The 21,459-nt window shown below is 39.6% G+C and overlaps 1 protein-coding gene and 1 non-coding gene across 48 annotated transcripts in view; both read right to left on the reverse strand.

Annotated features, from left to right (window-relative positions):
• Positions 1 to 338: 338 nt before the first annotated feature.
• MIR7439 (microRNA 7439) lies at positions 339 to 412 on the reverse strand. The gene has a single exon (NR_105607.1). It is a non-coding gene; the product is annotated as a microRNA 7439 (primary transcript).
• A 12,311-nt stretch (positions 413 to 12,723) lies between these two features.
• The window catches only part of AGTPBP1 (ATP/GTP binding protein 1), a 70,937-nt gene continuing 62,201 nt past the window's right edge, over positions 12,724 to 21,459 (reverse strand). For 46 of the 47 annotated variants that reach the window (NM_001398327.1, XM_046905450.1, XM_046905462.1 and 43 more), the window contains one exon: positions 12,724 to 16,239. In NM_001398327.1, the coding sequence (NP_001385256.1) occupies positions 16,062 to 16,239 (178 nt within the window). In that variant the 3' untranslated portion in view covers positions 12,724 to 16,061. The remainder of the gene's footprint in view (positions 16,240 to 21,459) is intronic. The other variant, XM_040655620.2, reaches the window with a different exon arrangement.

Genomic DNA, 21,459 nt, shown 5'->3' on the forward strand with positions numbered 1-21,459 from the left:
TAGCCTAACCTGCCAGGAGAGGGCCAGGGGGAGCAGACCCAAGCTCCCAGGGAGCAGCTGAGAACAGCTGCAGGGCCAAGCTTTAGCCAGCCCTAAACAGTGCACAGGAAAAGGGCCTTCAGGGCCCAGAGCGAGGGAAATAGTACAGGCAGCTCATGCACGCTGAGGTCTGCTCGCAGCCCGACAACCCAGCTGGGTGTCCCACACTGTGCTTTAGGGGAGAGCTAGGAGGAATCCACCTTCTCCTCAGAGAGTCTGAGGGAGCTGCCTGACTGCTGGCTCAGCCTACAGCTCAGGCCTTTGATCCAGGCTTCATCTTCTATGGTCTCCAGTGACTCAGCACTCAGGAACTACTGGAGAAGGAGAAGCAAACTTTCCCTTGCCTTTTGCCTCTTCCCATGTTCCCAAGTCACTGCAGCCTGCCTGGGAGAGCAGTCTGAAAGGTCCCTCTCCCACTTCACCCTAACATTTCTCTCTTTAAAGCCTCCTCCCAGTCTTCTCCTAAGACACTCCTTTGGGCTCAGGGCAAAGAAGAAGAGGCAGTGCCAAGACACATGGCTGCTTCAGAGCAACGTATGAGGCCGTTCCTTCCTGCTGTGGCATCTGTGGGAGTGGGGTCTCCTCTAGGTAGGTGAGCTCCTCCCTGCACTGTGCCTCCCAACAATGCTGTGCCTTTAGCAGACAGCACTCCCATTCTGCAGAGGCCGAGAAACACTCTTCTTTCCCCAGAGAGCAGTAGGAAGAAAAAGAGATCAAGTAACAGAAGAAAAGCTGTTGTAAACCTGGCCTGGCCTGGGCACTTAGCACTGCCAAGCTGGGACCTGCACTCACTCCACAAGTCCTCATCCCACCCCACAGATACCATCCCAGCAGGGGCACTGAGCTGCTCCAAGGCCTGCTGTCCTAGGGGATGCAAAGGACCATATCTGTGTCCTGAGATAAATGGATCACCAGGGGAACAGCCCCCAGACCACAGTGCTGGCTCCCTGGAAGGGAAATGGCAGCTGAACAAGAACTGGGTAACAGGCAGTGCTTCATCTCTATCAGGCTGTGAAGCTGAGCTTTCACACTCCTTCCTTGCCTCTCCCTCCCCACCAGCACTTTATCTTCGAGGTACTGCAGCAACAGGGGGATCTCAGTGGCTCACATGGCTCCCACAACTCTGTGGATCTTGCTGTGGAGGCTCTGCATCCAGCAGCAAGGCAGTGGCTTGGCCATGGCTGCTGTCACCACCTGAGTGAGAGAGAGGAAAAGTAGGATCACTGCAGCAAGAGCAGTGGCTTCTCGCAGGAGGGAAGCAGCTCAGTGCTGCCCTGGCAGGCAATGAGAAGCCGTCAGCTTTGTCCACAGCACTGCCAGCCAAGGATAAGAACAATGTCTCCAAGGATGAGGTAGGTGCTGACATACTTGAACATGCTACTTCCTCTTGGGGCTCACGGCACCAACCTCCAAAGCATCTCTGCCAGTGCCTTGCTCCAGAAAAACTTTCTTCCCCAAGGCCTGCTACTCACTTATGGGCTCACCAGCAAGGTCTGGGGAGACAGTGGTGGGCCTGTGGGGTAAAAGAAGTGCTAGGTGAGATACCAAGCCACTCTGTGCCCTGCCACATGCACCTCTGATGTCCCTGCTGGATGAGGATGCAGATGTTCAACAGAGCTCACTGAGGAATTTTCTGCTCCCACCCCGAAAGTAAGATCTGAGGAAATGGAGATTGATCACTTCTATCTTATGCCTTGCTGTTATGTCCTTTCTCTCAGCCAGGGCTCAGAGTCAATGGGAGAGCAGAATCAGCATGGCCATGTACTGAGGTGGCACCACATACAGCAGCAGCCTTGGCCACAGGAGCTGTTGAGAAAGAGGTAGTTCAGCATATCAGCATTCCTGCCTCAGCTGTGCATTTCCCTGAGCTTTGTGCACATTGGAACAGAAATCTGGGGTTCTGGAATGGGCTGAGGAACAAGCGGCTTAAAGGTGAGGAGCAGCAGCAGAATAAATTATGGCTTACTTTGGTCATCCCCCTCTCAGAGACATCCAATGAAGCCTGAATATTCATGCACAGCTCTTGGAGACCTTCTTTTTGGGCTTCCTGGGTAGAAATGTCTCCCACCACCTGCATGACAATGTTGGGGAAACCCCCACTTACTCTCAGTTCCCAATCCAGGAGGCTCAGGCATAGCCCAAATGATTCTCCTGTGCCAGCCTCTGAGCATCACAGATCTCCCAAATACTCTTACCCTTCTGTCTGAAACATGGCTGAAATCACTTGAAGATGTGCCACAGCACATCTCATGCTGAGCAGCTCTGCACATTTGTACTGAGCAGCTCCTTAATTAACTGCAGAACTGCCCTCCTCACTTGCCAAGAATCAATTATGGTTATAGCTTTCCTGGTCAGTGGACAAAGGCAAGCCACCTGCTCATTGAGACAGTCCTGAACGTGCAGACAGACAACAAGAGCATAGGAGAAGACTTCTCTCCTGAGGTCAGGGCCAGCCATTGGCACCAGGTCATGTGCTTTCGCTGCACATCACAGGGACCTTCATTCTCTACGCTGCTGTACTTGCTCTCCTTGGCAGAAGACATTACAACCATGTGGCTCAGCACTTCCCTGGGCACCCCAACCTCAACTGTGCTGGCAGCAGCATCCCTTTCCCTTTCCCCTTCCCCTTCCCCTTCTCCTTTTCCATCTGTCCAGTGGAAGATGAGCCAAAATGCTGTGAGATATGGCTGCTTCACAAAGCAGTGCAAATCCCACCTTGCAACTGTTCAGCAGTCCAGTACATATCAGCTGTTTGTTCACACAAGCCTACACCAGACAGAAAAAGAATTACTATTGAATAGAACTGAAACTCTTAAGAATCACATCAACATAAAAATCTTTTTCAATGATGTTGGTACTAGCAGAAGAACAGGAAAATATATTATTTACTAAAGAAATGACTAAACTATTCTATTCTCTATAGTGTAAAAAATAAAAAATAAAAAGAAGCACAACCTCTCTGCAAAATGCAAGTCCCCACTCTGGACCACAAATATTCCCAAATTTAGATTTTTTTTTTTTTTTTTTTTTAAGCAGGAAACTAATTGCCTTAGGTATTAACCCATTTCCTTTCTTCTTTTGCATTGTCGCGCAACATAAGTTTGTAATAATCTCAGACACCGTGCTTGCTGAACCTCCAAGAATGTCCTCGGTGTTGCACTAGTCTGACTGATCCCATAGCTCTGTAACAGTTAGGGGGAATGTCTACCTTGAGAAAATCAGGCGGAGCACTTAAAAAAATGGCATTTCTTCAATTCCCACCTTCCATGCTGAGTGGTTTATATTATAATCCATTATGCCGCAGAAGATCTTGTAAATGAAGAAGTGTTTCTTAAACATTACTAAAAATGCCCTGTCCAGGACCTAAATCTGAGGGAAATGGCTTATTCTGCTTCCATTTAGAACACCATTTGCAGGATGCTGTATGCTTTGCAAAGCTGGGAAAAGTCAAAGGCAGAATTTTCTTGTCTTTTACAAAAGATACTGACCTGAGTTCTTTGACACACAAAATCACCAAAAACCTGTGTTTCATATTTTAAAATTGTCTGTATTTCTCTGGTCTTTTTTGGGCTTTCAGTAGGGAGAAGCTAGGTGAATAATAAGAATTTCATTGTGCATGATCACATGACAAACATCCCTCATTTAAATCTCTCTCTGGTCCATTTTTAGGCTAACGAGATCCTGAATAACCTTCATTCTTATCTGTGACACTCAAGAGACACTTGATCTTTTATAACCTCAATTATTATCCCAACCAACAAAAACACAATTCAGGCTTGCAATCCTCCTCCTGCTTTCTGATACTTTATGTCTTTCATGGTGTATGGAAAGAAAGACCCAATAGCAGATAATACACTGTTATCTGTTTTGACATAAAAAGCAAACAAGAGTATGAATACCAGCCCACATAAAGACCTTTAAAATAAAAGCAATTCATGTTCAGAACAAGTGAGGGATTTAACATCGAAGGTAAGTTTGCTTTCGGCAAGGTATTACTTTTTGTTCTGCTTTAAACATAATTATTTTGCATGCTTTCATTTGGAAATAAGCAGAAGATAAAAGCAGATGTTTGAATTATTGTATGTGGATATTTTAGGGAACTTTGAGCCTTTTTTATTATGTAAATAAACTAATAATATCTTGCAGTTACCCTGTCAAAACATCTCCCTGCTCCGCATGTTAAAACAAAGATGAGAAGGTTCTTGTCATATTTTTCTGTTCTTTTTACAATACATGTAGTGTGATGGAATAATGTGAGGACAGTGAGACTGAAACAGAATTTATTGGCTGCTGAGTGCAGTGTAGGACCTCACTTGATGCTTCACAGAAATTCGCATTCATCAGGTAATAAACTGCACTCAAGAACTTCAGAAGTTATCTGTACAAACGTAATTCAGCCTCCATATATTTATAAATGAATAAATGATGATGAAATCTTCATGTATAATTTTTTTTTTATTTTTTTTTTGATTGGTTGGTTGGTTGGTCTGCGTCATTCATTGTGTGGAGGAGACTGTGCCCTCAGTGAGCAACTATTTGACATGCTCGTTTCATTCATCACGTTCTGTACAGGATCTCCTGCCTTATTAGCTTCATACCATCCAAAGCATTCTAAAACTGAAATCCTCAAGTTCCTCAAAGGATTCTTAGAATCAGAATTTTTAAAATACAGTGATGGTCATCATTGTTTTTCTGTTTACCAAACTTTAAATTAATTCATATTTCCAAAATTATTTAAGTAAAAGAGTGGTTGTTTTTTTTCCCTCCTCTGTTTTATTTGCTCAGTCCCCAGGCACTGTGAATTTAAGGTAAAAAATAACTGCAAATGGCCAATGCCCTATCAAAAAATCAGAAGCATTCAATATTCACTCCATGTCTTTAAAACAAGCTCTCACCAGAGAGTGTTGGCACTGCGTGGTCTCACGCCAGGCAGTCTAAAACTGACACTCACCACCAGCCAGTGAGACCTGGAGTGAGAGACCAGGTTTAGCTCCACTTAGCAGTTCAGAGGCAGCAATAGGAAAAAAACCCTAGATCTTTAGGCTGGCAGTAACTGAAACTTTATTTTGTTTAAACTTCTGGCTACTCTTTATTTCCCTCACAACTCCCATAGTTGACAGAGAGAGGAGTCCCACCTAATTATATCATATTTCCATGTCCATGTAGTTTTCATGCGCTTTTCAGCTTTCAAAATAAGCTTGAGATAAGCATTTTTATTGCTTCTGTTGTCAACTTGTATTTCGTAATGTCTGTTGGAATCTTGAACAAGTATGCTTTGAAATGGAAAATTACATTCAGTGATATTTTTAAGATTCACTTAAATTAAAAAATCTGCACATAAATCTCTCCCTATATATATATTTTTTTAGAATTGAGGGTGTTCTCTGAAGCATCTGCATTTCCCTCCTGAACAGAGTAAGTTGCAAGGGAAAGAGAACAATAGCATGGACAAGGAGGTGAAAGTCAAAGCAGATAAACTGTCGAGAACCAGCATAAAGACCATAATATGTATGTATGACCAGGAGAAGGCTTCACAGTTGAAGAAAAATTTTATTCTACAGCCTACAGCGTCAGGGAATTTGTGGGAACAGTGCATGGCTCTGGTACAATCTCCAGTGGCCACAGCTGAACCGGAGCTGGTGATTCAGGTACCTTTCAGACAAACATATGAGGATGAGCCTAAACTTAGGATGACATTTTACAGCAAAGTGGAATGAAGAAGTGCCATGTACTTGCTTCAGCAACAAAAACAGAAGATTGAAGGATGCCTTCCTTGTAATCAGTGTTGACTTCCTCTCTGCAGTGTAGGCATGCAAAGACAAACAGTGAGATCAAGCATTATACAGCAACTATTAGATACACTATAACTTGCAAATGAGACTTTTCAGAGTCAAGCATGAAAAGTAATTAGCAATTTGAGAAGTTAATTCATGATTCAGCAGTTTTCAATAGTTTTGAACAATAAGTGATTGCTAAGGGTAATGTTGTTCTAACTACATTAGGCAATAAACTGCTCTTTGTATGTCTCTGACAGCTGTCAAAGCTGGTTCATGACAGACATGAGATTACAAATCCTTACCGTGGTCCAGTAGCACAACTCCTACATCTTTTCCATTCTGTGAGGAAGGAAATGTGTTAAGCTGGAAACTGTGCCAGTATATAGAAACATATTGGGTATATGTATAACATGCTAATGCTGGAAAAAAAGAACAGATTGGAAGACGAGAGCATCCCTGCAGAGCATCCCTGCAGAAAGGGACCTGGGGGTGCTTGTGGCATCGGCATCAGCCAGCAGTCAGGAGGGCAAACTGCATTTTGAGGTGCATTAAACACAGCACAGCTAGTCAGTCAGAAGGGGCTCTTTTGACTGAACAAATAGCCTGCTGATTGAAAGAGATTCTCCCACAACTTCTAGGGTGTCTGAAGCCTCACCTTCAATACTGCATGCAGCTCTGGACTCTACAAAATAAAAAGCATCCAGAGGAGAGCAACACATCTGGTAACAAAGCTGGGAGACATGTCCTGTGAGAAGAGGCTGAGGACACCTGGGCTGTCCGGTGTTGAGAAGGCCAAGAGGTGACTGCATGGCTCTCTGCAGCTCCCCGAGGAGGGGAAGCAGAAGGAGGTGCCGGGCTCTGCTCCAAGGAACTGATGGCAGGATGTGGGAACAGCATAAAGCTGTGGAAAGGGAGGCCCAGACTGGATGTTAGGAAACACTTCTGTACCATGAAGGTGGTCAAACAAATGGCACAACCTTCCTAGAGAGGTAGTTGATGCCCTATATCTGTTAGTGTTCAAAGGGACAAGAAAACATTATTGTAGTGATTCCCGGTAGTATTTCATTGTCAATACCTAGTGAATTTGCCACTTCATTAGGTCCAAGTGTGCCCCATCACTACAGGCACACCTGCAAATACAGCAGTCACCAGGGACAGACGGTATCAGTGTGACCCTCAGCTGTCACTTACAGGGCTGCCTGGAAAATCTCCTGACCACAAACAAGGAGCTTTCCTCCTCCAGCACTTCCACAACTATTCTGTGCAACATTCTACTGCTCAATTTCCTCTCCTGTTGGATATTAATCAACAGCCAGAAGTGGGTGGTGAAAACTAAATCATAAACTGGAACTCTACATAAAAATCAGATACCTCTTCTCTTCAGAAGAGTCTTGCAGCTTTGAAATGTTACTCTCAGCTGAATGTCACGTGGACTGCTTTTTCACCTCCTTATAAGTTTTCTCAAGGGATTTTTCTACTAACTGATGTCATGTGGGGATGCAAATATTTTACAAACATAATGGTATCTGGCAATGCATTCTAGGTGTACTACCGTCCTCAGAAGCTTTCAGTAAAGCAATGAATATTTTATATCCTCACATGGTGTAATATAGCTGTTTTTATCAATTTACAAACCTTCAGATGGAAAATGGTACATTTCTTCCACAGTATAGACCTACATTATGAATGAAGCTTTGAAGGACATCACTGAAAAGGAGTGAGCTTGGGTTAGTTCTATCTGCAGCTGTAGAGGCAGGTGGCCTTCTATAAGAAATGGTGGTGCTTTTTCTGTCAGGACAAATAAAAGAGTATTTCTTATCAAGAGAATATCAGAGTTTAATTTGCTTTAAAAACGAGTGCATTTGCAAACCTTAATGTTATAAATTCAGTGCTTTAGTGACTTCAGAAATAACATGAATTTGTTGTAACTGAGCTGACCCACCCCTCCTTCATTTTTTTTCTTCCTCCTCCTTCCCTCCTTCTTTCCCTCCTTCTTTCCTTCCTTCGCCAAAAATAAGTACTTTTAAGAAAATTGAGACCTCTTTTTGCTCTCTCTTCAATTTGCAATACTACATAATTTTCTCTTCTTAACTCTTCTTAACTCTTCTAAACTCTTAGCACTGAGAGACATACAGAGCCTTTCACTTGGGAAAGAGAAAACTTCTCTCTAAACTTAATCAGTTACTTAGCCTCCAGCAGATACATTTGGCTTAAATGTCTCTTCCTGCAAACACTAAAGTTCAATCAGCACGTGAGCCTTCCTGCACATAAGGCTGGAGTCTCAGGCACATTCTTTCCAACTTCAGATTTGACTAATGCTTTAAAACCTTTATTGGATTACTTCATTTATATTGTTCCCTTTACACTGGCACCTGCTAAGAGTGACCATAAATCCTTGCGATAAATCACTCAAATTTAACAGTGATAAGATTGTGGATGGATACTGGCTTTAATGTGACAATTTCAAGTTACAAGGAATGCTTTGACTCCTTTTTCTAGAAGAAAACTGTTTTCTCAGCTTGAAACATTAATGATGTGGCTAATGATAGTTAAAAATCTGTATGAACACTGAAGAGAGAATGAGAAATAGAACATGCAAGCCTAAATTCTGCAGTTATTTTGGACCCCTGAGCCTTCTACTCTCAGACACATACACATGCCCAAGGATCCTGCTTCTGTGCGCTGGTGGCTCTGTTGCCAGGAAGCTTCATTTTGTTCTGACAAGTGAGTCAACAAGTGACTGTAAGATATTTTAGGACCACTCTTCTCAGTACATTTTTGAATAGTTCATTTGGAAGGGACGTACAAAGATCAAGTCCATCACTCTCTCTTTTTTTTTTTTTTTTTGGTCACTGCCAACATGAACCCAGAGCCATTTTGTCCTGGTTGGTGAGTCAGACAAGCGTAGTGACTGTTCAGTACCACCCTGCATGGCCTTTAAGATGGGAAAATCACAATTTATTCTCCCCTCTGCTTTCTTCTGCTGCAGAGCACAGCTCAAAGACAGAGAGAAAACTTGACCGCAAAACTTCCAAGCAGATATAACCAAGTAAATGATATTTAGCTGAAAACTTCCTCTGCTGTCAACGAGAGTACTTGTGCCTCAGTACAGGGAGAACAACAAGGTACTCAACTTCCTTACTGATGTAACTGACCAGGAGCCACCGGGTTACAGCAAATCACATTTGCTGTAGGTCTACCTTCCCTACTGAAACGTGGATCCAGGTAGTTAGCATAAAGGGATTTCTATACTTAGTGTCTTCCTGAATTCACTCATTCCTGTAACAAAGAAGTGAAAAACAGCTTTGAAATACAGTGACTTTCTTTTCTGTATGCTGGGGTTTTGGACAAAAGGAATGAGTACCTGGCATACTGACTAATGAACTACTGCTTTTAAACAGATACTTTGGGGCACTTTCTTTTGTTCTGAAACACAATCAAGGCTTGCATTTGATAAGAAGAGTTTTCAAACAATCCTACCCAGAATGATTGATAAGAGAAAGATTTTGTCAACGGTGAGGTCAAACCAAAAAGAAGATGGAAATGTTACTGAGTTATCACTTAAGCTTAAGGACCAGCATGACGAGACGGGGTGAAGTTGAATCTGTGTACTTGTGAGCAAGTACTAGATATGTGTAAATCAAATTTGTGGCTCCATTTTGTGATTATACAACAGCAAGATGACTGTTGCACAGCATCTGCAAATTTCGTAACAGTCTTAACAGGACAAAAATAAAAAAAAGGGCATATGTTATTTTGGAATACAATCTGATTCAGTTTTGGACTTTCCATTTGGCAGGGTAATGCAGTAAGTTAAATTAAGTGGGATGCTGAATCAAAGCCAAGTATTAAGGCAGACTGTTGGCTCAGGGTTTGCACAGGACACCTTTTTCCAGCTTGCCTTCACAAAACGTATGACTGAGGCATTTTAGTCTGGGGGTTAGCCAAGCTGCTTGTATCGTTTGTGAGAGTTATGTAAATACGGCGCAGTTGAACCAACATTATACAAAATATTAAAGATTATCTGTCTTCCTTACCTTGTACTTCTCATCTTATGCTGAAATAGGTTCATATTCATTTGCGGATGAAGCAATCTTGAAAGCAATGCTGCTAACTAAGAGTTGTTTATGTTGACTTAGATAATTAGCCAGAAAAGACAATAGTTCTCATCTAACCCCCAAACACTGAGTGAATCACAGAATCATTTGAGTAGGAAGGGACCATTAACAGATACATAGTCCAACTCCCCTGCAATGAACAGATACTTGCAGCTAGACCAGGTTGCTCAAAGCCCTGTCAGTCTGGCTTTGAATGTTTCCAGGGAGTGGGCATCTGTTAAGGAGAGCAGAAAGCAGCCATTTAAGTGATGAAGGACTTCCTCTGCAAAGCAGTTCAACTGAAAAAGCCAGTAGCCTTTTGGAGCTGTTTCAGATGGTAGAGTTAAACATAAGGTCAAGGGAGGTTCTCCTCCACCTCTACTCTGCCCTAGTGAGGCCACGTCTGGAGTAACACGTCCAATTCTGAGCTCCCCAGTTCTAGGTAGACACAAATATTCTAGAGAACATCCAGAGAAGGACCACAGAGTCAGTGGGGAGCCTGGAGCATCTCTCTCATGAGGAAAGGCTGAGAGACCTGGGGCTGTTCAACCTGAAGAAGAAAAGAGTGAGGGGGGAGATCTTATCAGTGCTTACAAACAACTAAAAGGTAGGTGTCAAGAGCATGAGACTAGGCTCCTTTTGGTGGTGCCCAGCTACAGAAAAAAGGGCAATATGCACAAAATGGAACACAAGAAGTTCCATATAAACATGAGAAAGAACTTCAACGATGACAGCTACACAAAGAAGTTGTGAGAGGTTGTGGAGTCTCACTTTCAGGAGACATTTTAAATCTGCCTGGATACTTCCCTGTGCACCCTACTGCAGGGGACCTTCTTTAGCAGGGGATTGGACTAGGTGTTCTCCCGACATTCCTTCCAACCTCTACAATTCTGTGATTCTGTAAGAAGACTGCAAGCTGTAAAACATCTGCTGCATGTGCTTCACCTTTCCCAGCTCCCTGGAAGGCAAATCACTTTCGTTTCATTTGAAAGTTTGAGGGAAAGCAAGGCTGTTGTTCCATAAATATAATTCTCTGAATAGAACACTCCTGGGCTACAGACCTCCACATTCTGGAGCAAACCTCATTATTCTCAGCATTTCTAATCTGCCCAGAACGCACCTTAAATTGTGAGGCCTTATGCAGGTTAAGCTGAATGAAGACATCTACAATAGTATTACATCATCTTTAGACTCAATTTTCCTCTTTCATGCTGAAAAATAATTTGAGTCGTAGATGAGTTCTCGAAGTACACAACAAGCAATTTTTTTTTATTTTTAAATTATTTTTTTTTTAAACTGAGTAAGAGAAAATGTTGGTTAGAGTTTGCAATAAAAGTTTCTTCTACTAAGCTGTGCAGATACCTTTGCACAGTTAATGTTTTACCTTGCTAAGTTTGGATGGACAGTGCAGAACAGCTCCTCTTCTAAGTCATTTCAAGCTGATCTTCCCGCTCCATGTTAACAGGAACATTTCATGTATGGAATATTTAATGCATGGAAGTACTACAGTAGTCTGGTTCTTTATAATAGTGCTATTTGGTACTGCTCACTGAAGTATGCGTTATTCCAACCTACCATGAAAAATGACATGTGCTAAATAACCCCATTCCAAGAAAAAAGGGCATGCACAAAGCACAAACCTTTCATGGTAAGAAATCTACATGGGCAGCAAAAAGATGCAGCTGGTTGGCATTTGGTAACTACTTAATTTGGCTTAACAAATTCTATGGTGCATGGTTTCCTTTTCGCTAAACTTGCAATTTTCAGACAATTCTTTCTGAACTGCTTCAGAAGCTAGACTGATAGTATGCTCTCTTACTGGGGAGAAAAAAAAAAAAAAGATGAAAAAGAATTGCACCTAACATCTTGTATAACAAAAGAATTAATGGGATATGTTTTATGAACTACTTAACAGCAATTAAACAAATTGTCCGTACAATACTATTGAGAACAGCCAAGCTATACATAATTTAAGATAGTGTACCCTTTGATAGCTGTTTAGTAGTTCATATTTTGAAGAAATTTCTTCAAAGTGAGTAACAAATAGCTGGCTTCAGCAAATAGCATGCAAGGTCATAAAACAAATGCTTTACGTCCTGATGACCTAAGAAGAAATAAAAATTATTTCAAAGAAAGACACAAAGAAGACTAATTTCAGAGTTTCAATGACTCTACTAAACTCTGCAAGTTTGGATGGCAGAGCTTGTGAATGAAGTTTTTAATTCAATCAAGGAGGACAGACGTAGCTTTGTAAACTGCATGAGTATTTGAGAAAATGACTCTGATGACTGCTAGTAACCGCTCCTTCCGCACTGCTCCATGCAACCAAAAGACCAGCTTCCCATATTAAATTTTTCCTTAAAAACCAATAAATCTGAAATACAAAGATTGCTACAGCAAATAGCAAAAGTGAGCTAGTGCTCAGTTTCAGACTGAGGAGGAATCTAATGGGATGACTTACTGAAGAATAAAACAGGGCTTTTCTTAGATCAGATTAAAAGTCTGTTTGCTGTGTAGGACAGAAAGACTCTCACCAAAACCCCTTTTTCTTTGTGCACTGTGATGTCCTTCACTGTGATTCATCCACAATCTTTAGAAGTTCATTATTTTTTAAGAGTTACAATTCAATCTATTAATGTGCAAACAGTACTTTAAGCCTGCAGTGTATTGACTTTGACAGAGAACAAAAACAATATCCTTTTTGAAATGCTAAGCACATAACCATTTCCTATAGGTAGGCCCATATTACCAAATGCTATCACAAGAAAGCCTTTGAATTTATAACCAATAAAAGGTGTAGGAAAGCAAAGTGATTGTAATTCATTCTTTATTATATACTTTTATTAATAAGTACTGTTACTTGAGGCATGCATAATAACACTGCAACAAGTATATCTATCACAGCATTACAATGGAAACTCTCTGAAACCTGGAATTCTTGCATTTTGGGAACTGTTACTACTGCTACTGCAGCCTTATTCGAGAATAAAATCAGTTCTCCCTGATAAAGCAATCCACCTCCAAAAACAACCAGAGAAGACTTTGGCACTAACTGCAGTTTTGGTTGTAGTTACATTACACCAAGTGATGTAACCAGTGAAGACAATATCAAATTTTAGCTGCAATTTAAATGATACCTGGAAAGGGAATAAAGGAATTCATCATCCAGCAATTACTTAGAAGACAGACAGTATATAACATATATCTAATTATTGTTTTTAACCTTATTTGTCATTGTTACAGGAAAAAGACATTACTCCTTTTCTTGTAGAGAATCAGTCACGCTTATAGTAAAAGAGCATCATTTAAAACCAAAAATATATTGAAGTGCCAATACATAAAACAAAGACATTGAGTTCTCTAGGTCAGGCTGTGATAGACTGATCTGTGGCAGATATGGAGTTGCCATTCCTTGCTCCTGTTCTGACCATTTATTGGGGGTGAATGCCTTTGCAATAGGGCAGCATGTGCTCATGCTTCAGCTATTCCAGTTTCAGCTAAGCTGTCAAACTTCTCACCAAACTACTAATGGGATACTGGAGTGTGAATGCCAACAACAGTGTTGTTAATGGTGGCAACAAGTGATAGAGAAGGGATAAATAGGTGAAGTATGTAGGACTGTGGCAGCTCCACCCATGAACCTGCATCCCGGTGGGCTCGAACGGAGGCTGGGCCTTTCAGAACAACGTACCCTCAAACAAGGTGCAGAAAAGCATGCCACACATGTGGCCTTCGCACTTTCCACAACATGCAAGGTAAGGATAAAGTTTCACTCTTGCACTGGAACTGCACTGAAGTAGTTCAGACGCACAACTGACAGCCTGACATCTAATCGAATATAGAAATCTAATTTTTAACTACTTTAGAATCTAATGTATAGAAAAACAATATTTTTAAAAAGTGCCTGTTATCCTGAGTCATTACGTAAGTCATTCGTAACTTATTTTTTTGCACTGTTTAGAAGCTGTACAAGGCATGAGTACATATATGTATATTTACTTTGGATGAAAATACCATATTTGTTGGTTTTTTGTTTTTTTTTTTTTAACTACTGAACCAGCATTATTTCTAATTGGATCTAGCATATTTCTAGTCTTGCCTGTAGTGTGCAAAAGATGTTCCAGGATTAATACAAATTCATAAGAGAACCAAGGAAAAAAAAACGCACAGTTGGGTTAACTAACACTTGGCATCCTGCACCTTCCAAAAGTTAAGCCAAAATTATTTACCGAAGTTACTGATGTATGAATCCATAAGGATGAGAATCTATTCATGCAGAGACCTGGTAAAGCAGCACTGTAATAAAAGCATTCTGCACTGCTTTCACTGGGTTAATTTAAAGACATTTCAAACTTTGTGGTAAGGTCAGTCCTCCTTCTTGGCAGGTAATTCCCCTGCACCTTCAGTGCAGGGAATACCTCTGCAACAGGTTACTAAATAAACTTTCTTATTCACAGTACATAGTCCTAAGAACAGAAGGAATTACCATTTTCACTAGACAGAAATATATGTGGGGATAAGAATCCAACTTCATTATAGCCTCACACCTCCACATTGTGTGATTATTAACATAAACGTAAATCTTAAAAAAAAAAATACAGCAGCGTATCACCAGAGGGTCAGAAACCCTTCCCCAGTTTCAGAATTAGAATGATACAGACATCTCTAACCAGTGCTCCATTTGAAATGGCAAATCCTGGTGAAAAACAGTCTCCTAGCATTAGTGAGTCAGTATAGTTAATTCCCTGATTTATTTTAATCCTTCTGCCAATGGCATCCTTCCCCTTCAGAATATACAGTTCCATTTGCAACAGTAACTGCAAACAATGTTCTCATCAATTAAACCCTTCTGCAATTTACGAGTGTTATTCTTCATGTTCTTTAAGCCTCTGCACATGCAACAGAAAATGAATGCTGCAATGAGGTCACACCCAGTGAAAATCTTTTGGAAAAGTATTTTTCATTGCAAAATATGCGACTTCTGTAAATAAAAGTGTGCAACTTCATTTCTGCATTAGATTTTATACTAAGCAGTGATAGGAGACAACAGGAGCTGGCAGATGACAGGAGAAGACAAAAAACTGAAAACTTCATGTCTGACAGCTTGGCTTTAAACATGAAGAACACAAAATCATAGCACAATTTTTCAGGCTGGACTATGTAGCCTCCTGAGCTTCTTTCCAATCTCCTTCTCAGAGGAGGGTTAACACTGAATTCAGACCAATTAAAAGATGTTTCAACAAAATTGGACCTTCCCTCTTTTAGCATTTAAATTGGATATATGCATTAATGTACCTGGCAGTAAGTTGAATTCTTTAACTACGTGCATCCTGAACAAGAGAAAACAAGCAGCTGGGTACCTAAACACATATACAATGTACACATCTAATCACTTCTTGTAGTCATGTACACTTTCGAAAAAAATCTTCTCATATTAAACCATGGGTATTTTAAGGGAAAATACTTTTAAACAAGCACACAATTCTTGTGAATACAGGCTGAATTGGTTGCAGTGCAGAGCTCTTGTACTACAAACAGATAGTTTCAGCTACTACTGGGGTAACATCATACAATCCTCAGAAGCAAGAAACAAGAGCAACAATTCATACATCACTTTTTCATTTTTAATTTGGTAATTATCAAATGGTTTCAGAGCAGGCACTACATTATTGCACACACAATCAAGTATCTGTATTAACATAATGTTGAAAAATAACCTTTTCACCTCAGTATACACACGCGCATATACACACACATACAAACATAATTTAAAAAAATCTGTACAGATGAATTTTTCAGGAAGCAACCGTGCCACAAAGAATTCATTTCTGTATCCTGACACACCACAAATTATAATCCATTTCTTTGATGATAGGCTTTAAGGACACAAAACGCCATGCAATGCTACTCAGTAGAAAATGAACCAGTAAGGAAACTTATCTAGTTCATGCTCAGAGAAAACACAGAATTCCTTAAATAAAACAAGTGCCAATTTATGAGAAATCAGAAATATTTATTGTCCTTGAGCTTGAAAGGACCCAGTTACTGTGGTTCCTTAAGCTTATCCCCTTAGTAGACATGAGTGAGGAAGTATGTGACTACGAGAACCCCAGATTCCTCATTTCTTACTACCAGCTGCAAAGACGGTTCAGGAAAGGAGTATCCTTGTTGAATCTGAGTCCGAGAGCCCATCTTCTTGATTGTTGGCCTCATAATCACCCACATTATCAGCTAATTCAGCATCTTGATCATCATTACTCTCTGCACTATAATCAACTTCTTCAAGGAAGCGAGGCTCATCTTCATCCAAAACGTATGTTGTAGGGCTAAAATGAACAAGAAGTTGAATAAATTATGTTAAAAGCTCTACCCTGAACACAACATTCAGACTGCCCTGTTGCTATTCTGGCATAAACTGAAAATGACCTCAGGAAAAGGACATTTCACCTGAAATTGATTTTTTGATTGCATGTAAGACAACTGAGAGATAAAAACACATCTGTAACACTCAGAACTAATTAGCCAATCATACACAACTCATTATCAAGTGTGCCATAACAAGTCAGCTCTATGATAAAAAAATTACACTAATTACCTGTACAAACATCAAATAATTATAGCACTATCATACATTGCTACAGAAATAGCAGCTGCTATTAAAAAAAAATAATAATAAAGCAAAAAAAACCACAAAAAAACAGATCACAGCCTAAAAATCTGAGTGGAAACCTTGTATTTTACTAAACACATTTTACTGAAAAGCATTGTGAGCAATTGCACTGTACATACTAGAAATGACAAAAAACGATTTTTTTTGGCCTACAACTATGATAAGTTTCCACATACATGCTATGACTGATAACACTGTCTGCATAGCAGTCTATGTCTTTAACTTATGGCCTCCAAGAAAAATGGAACTGTCACCTTCGTGTGAATTAGAGCAAGGTTATCAAGTAACTTTCTGATCATCTCACCTTCCTAGGATAGACGAAACACCAAGCAAAACTATCGGCACTTTCCAGATGCAGCTTTACTACTCTCCCTTGGGACATAAAACACTTTCTGCTTAAAAGCACTAAGTACTGCTAAATATTTCATAAGCAATTTTATATTCAGATGAAGTACTAAGAAGGTTTTCAATGCATTTTTCCTAATAATCAGCTCACACACAACTAATACAAAAGAATATTCTTATTGAGATAGATCACTGGGTACTTGTATAAATGCTTGCCTATTAATTTTGAAGACTTCTTTCTTAAGGCACGCTCCAACTTATCTTGGTTGCGGCTTTAAAATTAAAAGGATTAATCATTGCATCTTTCTAGAGGTCTATTAAGAGCTTAAGTGAATCACCTGAATCTCCAATGCAATTTTTCTATTCAATATAAATAAATTTCACACTGCTTTTCTTCTACTCAGTAAAACACTACATCATAACCTTTTGTGCTATTGGCATTTAATTTATACATCAGAACAACAACAAATGAGATGAATTGATAGTCCAAGCTTATTAAAAATGGAAATAAAACCTAAGATAGTATGAAAATAAATTATCAAAAATTCAGTTCAGTCAGCCTCTGGGTTTATATTTAAAGCAATCTGTACAACAGTTCACCTGAACAAAACTAGATAGTTCTAAAGATTATTTAGCCTGTAACTAGGCAATAACCCAATATGGTGGTTAAAGAACTGGTGTTTGAACTGGGTGTTTTAACAAAATTGTTTCCATTTAGGACAGATGAGTGAGGGGAACAATCTACATCTTTACTAAGATGCCTCTCCTTTTTACAGGTGGGGAAACCAAGGCATCATAAAGGATACACACACTTCACGTGAATAACCTGTCACAGAACCAGGAAAGAAACACAGGTTTTTAGGCTTTCATGTTGTGATTTTTTCTGCCTTAGAAATTCACTACCTGACAAGTGCTCTATAAGGGAAAAAAAAAAGTTGAAATGTTTCACTTATTCAATGAGATACCACTAAGTATATCACATTTCAACAAATGCACAACTTTTTTGCAGCTCCTGCATCTAACCACTTAACATAGGTGTTTATTTGGTTTCATAAACAAGGAATCCACATTGCAATCGCAGAATAGACCACGTAATGCAATTCACAGGGAACGGAGCCATTAAATCTGAATGTTGGTCCTATCTTAACTAACAATTCCGAATACTGAAACAAAAAGCTACATACAGTGATATATGTCAATAACAAATACTTCATAAGCCATTGACAGTAGGACATTAATACATTACAGTAGGCACTTAGGAAAATTCATGTTAGTAAGAGGCTCTATAGTCTAGTAAAGCCCTCTGAAAAACTTATTTTTTTTAAATAGGTGCCATTATTTGGGAATTAAACTCACATAGCTATCCCAGTACAAGAGAAAAGAGGGCAACCAAAACAGCCTATTCTAAGAAGTACACAAAGAGCTGAGCAAACAAGCAAACCACAGATTTTACCATATAGATACGGCTTGTCAATTCATCAGTTCATAGAACATGCTCTATTTTTCACTGCATTGCAAAATGCAAACATGTATGCATTACACATTTTTGTCACACTTATATGAAATAAGTGCACATATATTCACATGTGTTTGCATACATGTGCACACTCCTAACTTTTAAAGTCAGACAGTGTGCACAGTTTTTAAAGTCAGTATGTCTGATAGAAGACGGTTTAGATATTTGCTCTGGTATGTATGCATTCAAAATTCTCAAGGGATACATTTAGTTGACATTTCTCATTTGATATATCAAAATTATAAATTATATTCTCTATTCAAGACAATAACAAATATAGCAGATCTGATTCTCAAAACTACATAAAGATTTAACTTCAAAACTGGCTCCAAAATCTGCCTCAGTCTTAGCTTTCTACTGCCACCCAAAAGACAATGCAACGTCACTTCTTTAATTACTGAAAAGAAATACTAAGATTGTATTTATCCATTTTTAATTTTCCCTTTCTTGAATCTTCATTCCTCGCAAGATGGTACTCCAGTACTTACTACATTCATAGGAGAAACATACCACTTACACACATTTGCTTTCCCATGGTGTGTTTGCATCTGATGTAGCAGATTAGCCTTGGATATTTAAATTTCCATAAATCTTTATTCTATAGGGTAGCATGTATCTGTAAAGTATAATTATCACTTCACTGTTTCACTGAGGCTTAGTGGAAAAAAAAAATCAGAAATCCAAACAACTGAAAAAATTTATTGCTGCTTAATCAAATTCTTTATTTGCCTCCCTGCTACTGCCCACCCTCATCATACCTTGTGATAACATACTTTTAGCTGCCATCATGCTGATTCTGTGGGTTTTAATTTCCCAAATTTTCCCTTGAGCTGTTTCTAATTAACTTGCTCAATAATCCCTCTTCCTGTACCCATACACCCTCCTGCTTTTGCTTTTAAAAAGAAACCATTATTTTTCTCAAGTTAGAAGAGGTTGTTTATCATACAACTACAGTTAGTAGTGTAATGTATAATATCTGTGCTTTATGTTATAAACTTTCTTTGAAGTTTTGCAGAAACTTACTTAAATAACATTTAATGGTGAAGAGATGAATTCATCGATATGAAGTAATACACTTGATACAATTTTGTGTTCCTCACATTTATTAGGAACTCCAAGAATTCCTAAGAACTCTAAATAATTCCTTTAATTTCATAAACTATTTTCTACAACACCTGCCATCAAATAAACAATTTAGGAATGAACGCAACCTCTCTCTAAAACATGAATTATTATTTTTAATTACAATATTTTACTAGCTTTTTCTTATATAAATCAATGCTTCAAACATATTCAAAAATATACTTGGTTACTGACAGTGTATTTTTTTCAAGCTAAAATTTTATTTGTCCCTTAAAGACATTCTTGGATTTTTAATTATCCATAAGACTCAATTACAGATAAATGAACCCACTAGTCAGACACAACCGCAACCAATTTCAGGCTCATGGAGATAAGTGACTTCTTGAGACTATGGGGGAAGTATACACATTTAAAAGCTTTTTTAGAAAAAGAAAGAAATATTCCCTGCCAAACCATGGAAAGCTGAAGGTGCCTGGGGAGTTACGAAAGCCAGGAGAGAAAATCTAAGAACTAATGATTTCTTTTAAAACTGCAATGGAAGGCAGGGGAAAATTCTGAAAGAGCGAAAGAGTCAGGGAAGTACCACAAAGGAAACACCTACACATACTTATGCTTTTGATTTATCTTTAGGATCTTATATTCCTTTACAAGAAACAGCAAAGTTGCAGCAGTAGGCAACGTCACAAATGCAGCTCCATGTGCTGTTCCCATAAGAAGCTCATCTGTTTGTTTACCTGAAGTAGTAACTATAATCTCTAAATGCTAAATTAAGAATTTCCAACACTAAAGAGAAAAACTGTGTCCAACTCCTTTTCAAACCGTAAGAAGCTGTGTATTCAATTTCCATTTAAATATTTTAAATATTCCCATTTTCAGTGTCACATAATTTCATTCCACAGCTTAGTCAAAATTTACCTTAACACTTTGTGGCATCATCCTGAAATACATTTTGTAAAACTTAAAATTGGGTTAAATTACTTGGATTCAAAAATCATTAATCCCAATACTTTACACACTGGTATTTGGATCACATTACCACAAATGGAAGAAAGGCATGAAAAGTGGTATCACAGCATCATAGAACGCCTGAGGTTTACAGGAACCCCTGGGTCCATTTGTCCAAACCCCTGCCCAAGCAGGGATACCCAGAGCAGGGTGCCTAGGAATACATCCAAGAGGCTTCTGACAATCTCCAAGGAGAAGACCCCACAGCATGTGGGCAGCCTGTATCAGTGTTCTTTCACCTGCACAGCACTGAAGTGCTTCCTGGTGTTCAGATTAGATGTTAGGGGCAAAGTTCTCACTCAGACGGTGGTGAGACACTGAACAAGTTGCCCAGAGATGTTGCAGATGCCCCATCCATGGAGGAGCTCAAAGACAGATTCGATGGGGCCCTGGGCAGCCTGATCTGGTGGGTGGTCAACCTGCCCATAGCAGGGGTGTTGAAACTAGATGATCTTTATGGTTCCTTCCAACTCAACACATTCTACAATATAATCATCTTTGTGGCCCTACGCTGGACTCTTCCTAGTACCTCCATCTCTCTCTTGCACCATAATTCAGTCCAGGCAGTTTTTAAGATGGAAAGAAAGAAAGTAGGTCAAATTCGGTTTCCTTCTGGCAGCATAAAAGGAGACCTTTTTGCAAGAGGATCTTTGTCACATTCTCCTGCACAAACCCTGCACTCTTTGCCCCTATCACACTGATGCATTTTCTCAAGTCTAAGAGTTTAAGTCCAGAAAAATGGATTGTGCAGCTGTTTTTTCCCTTTCACACAGCTCCTTTTAGCAGTCTGCTCTTTCGACTGCTTCATAGATACCCAAAAGCATTCAGAAAAGTGCAGTCTGCTTCTCTACTATAATTAAATCAAATTAACAAAATACAAAATGTTCTAGAACACACCAACGAGCGTCAACACAACTAATGGAACAG

Source organism: Gallus gallus, chromosome Z, assembly GCF_016699485.2.
Source record: "Gallus gallus isolate bGalGal1 chromosome Z, bGalGal1.mat.broiler.GRCg7b, whole genome shotgun sequence".
NCBI classification, from domain to species: domain Eukaryota; kingdom Metazoa; phylum Chordata; class Aves; order Galliformes; family Phasianidae; genus Gallus; species Gallus gallus.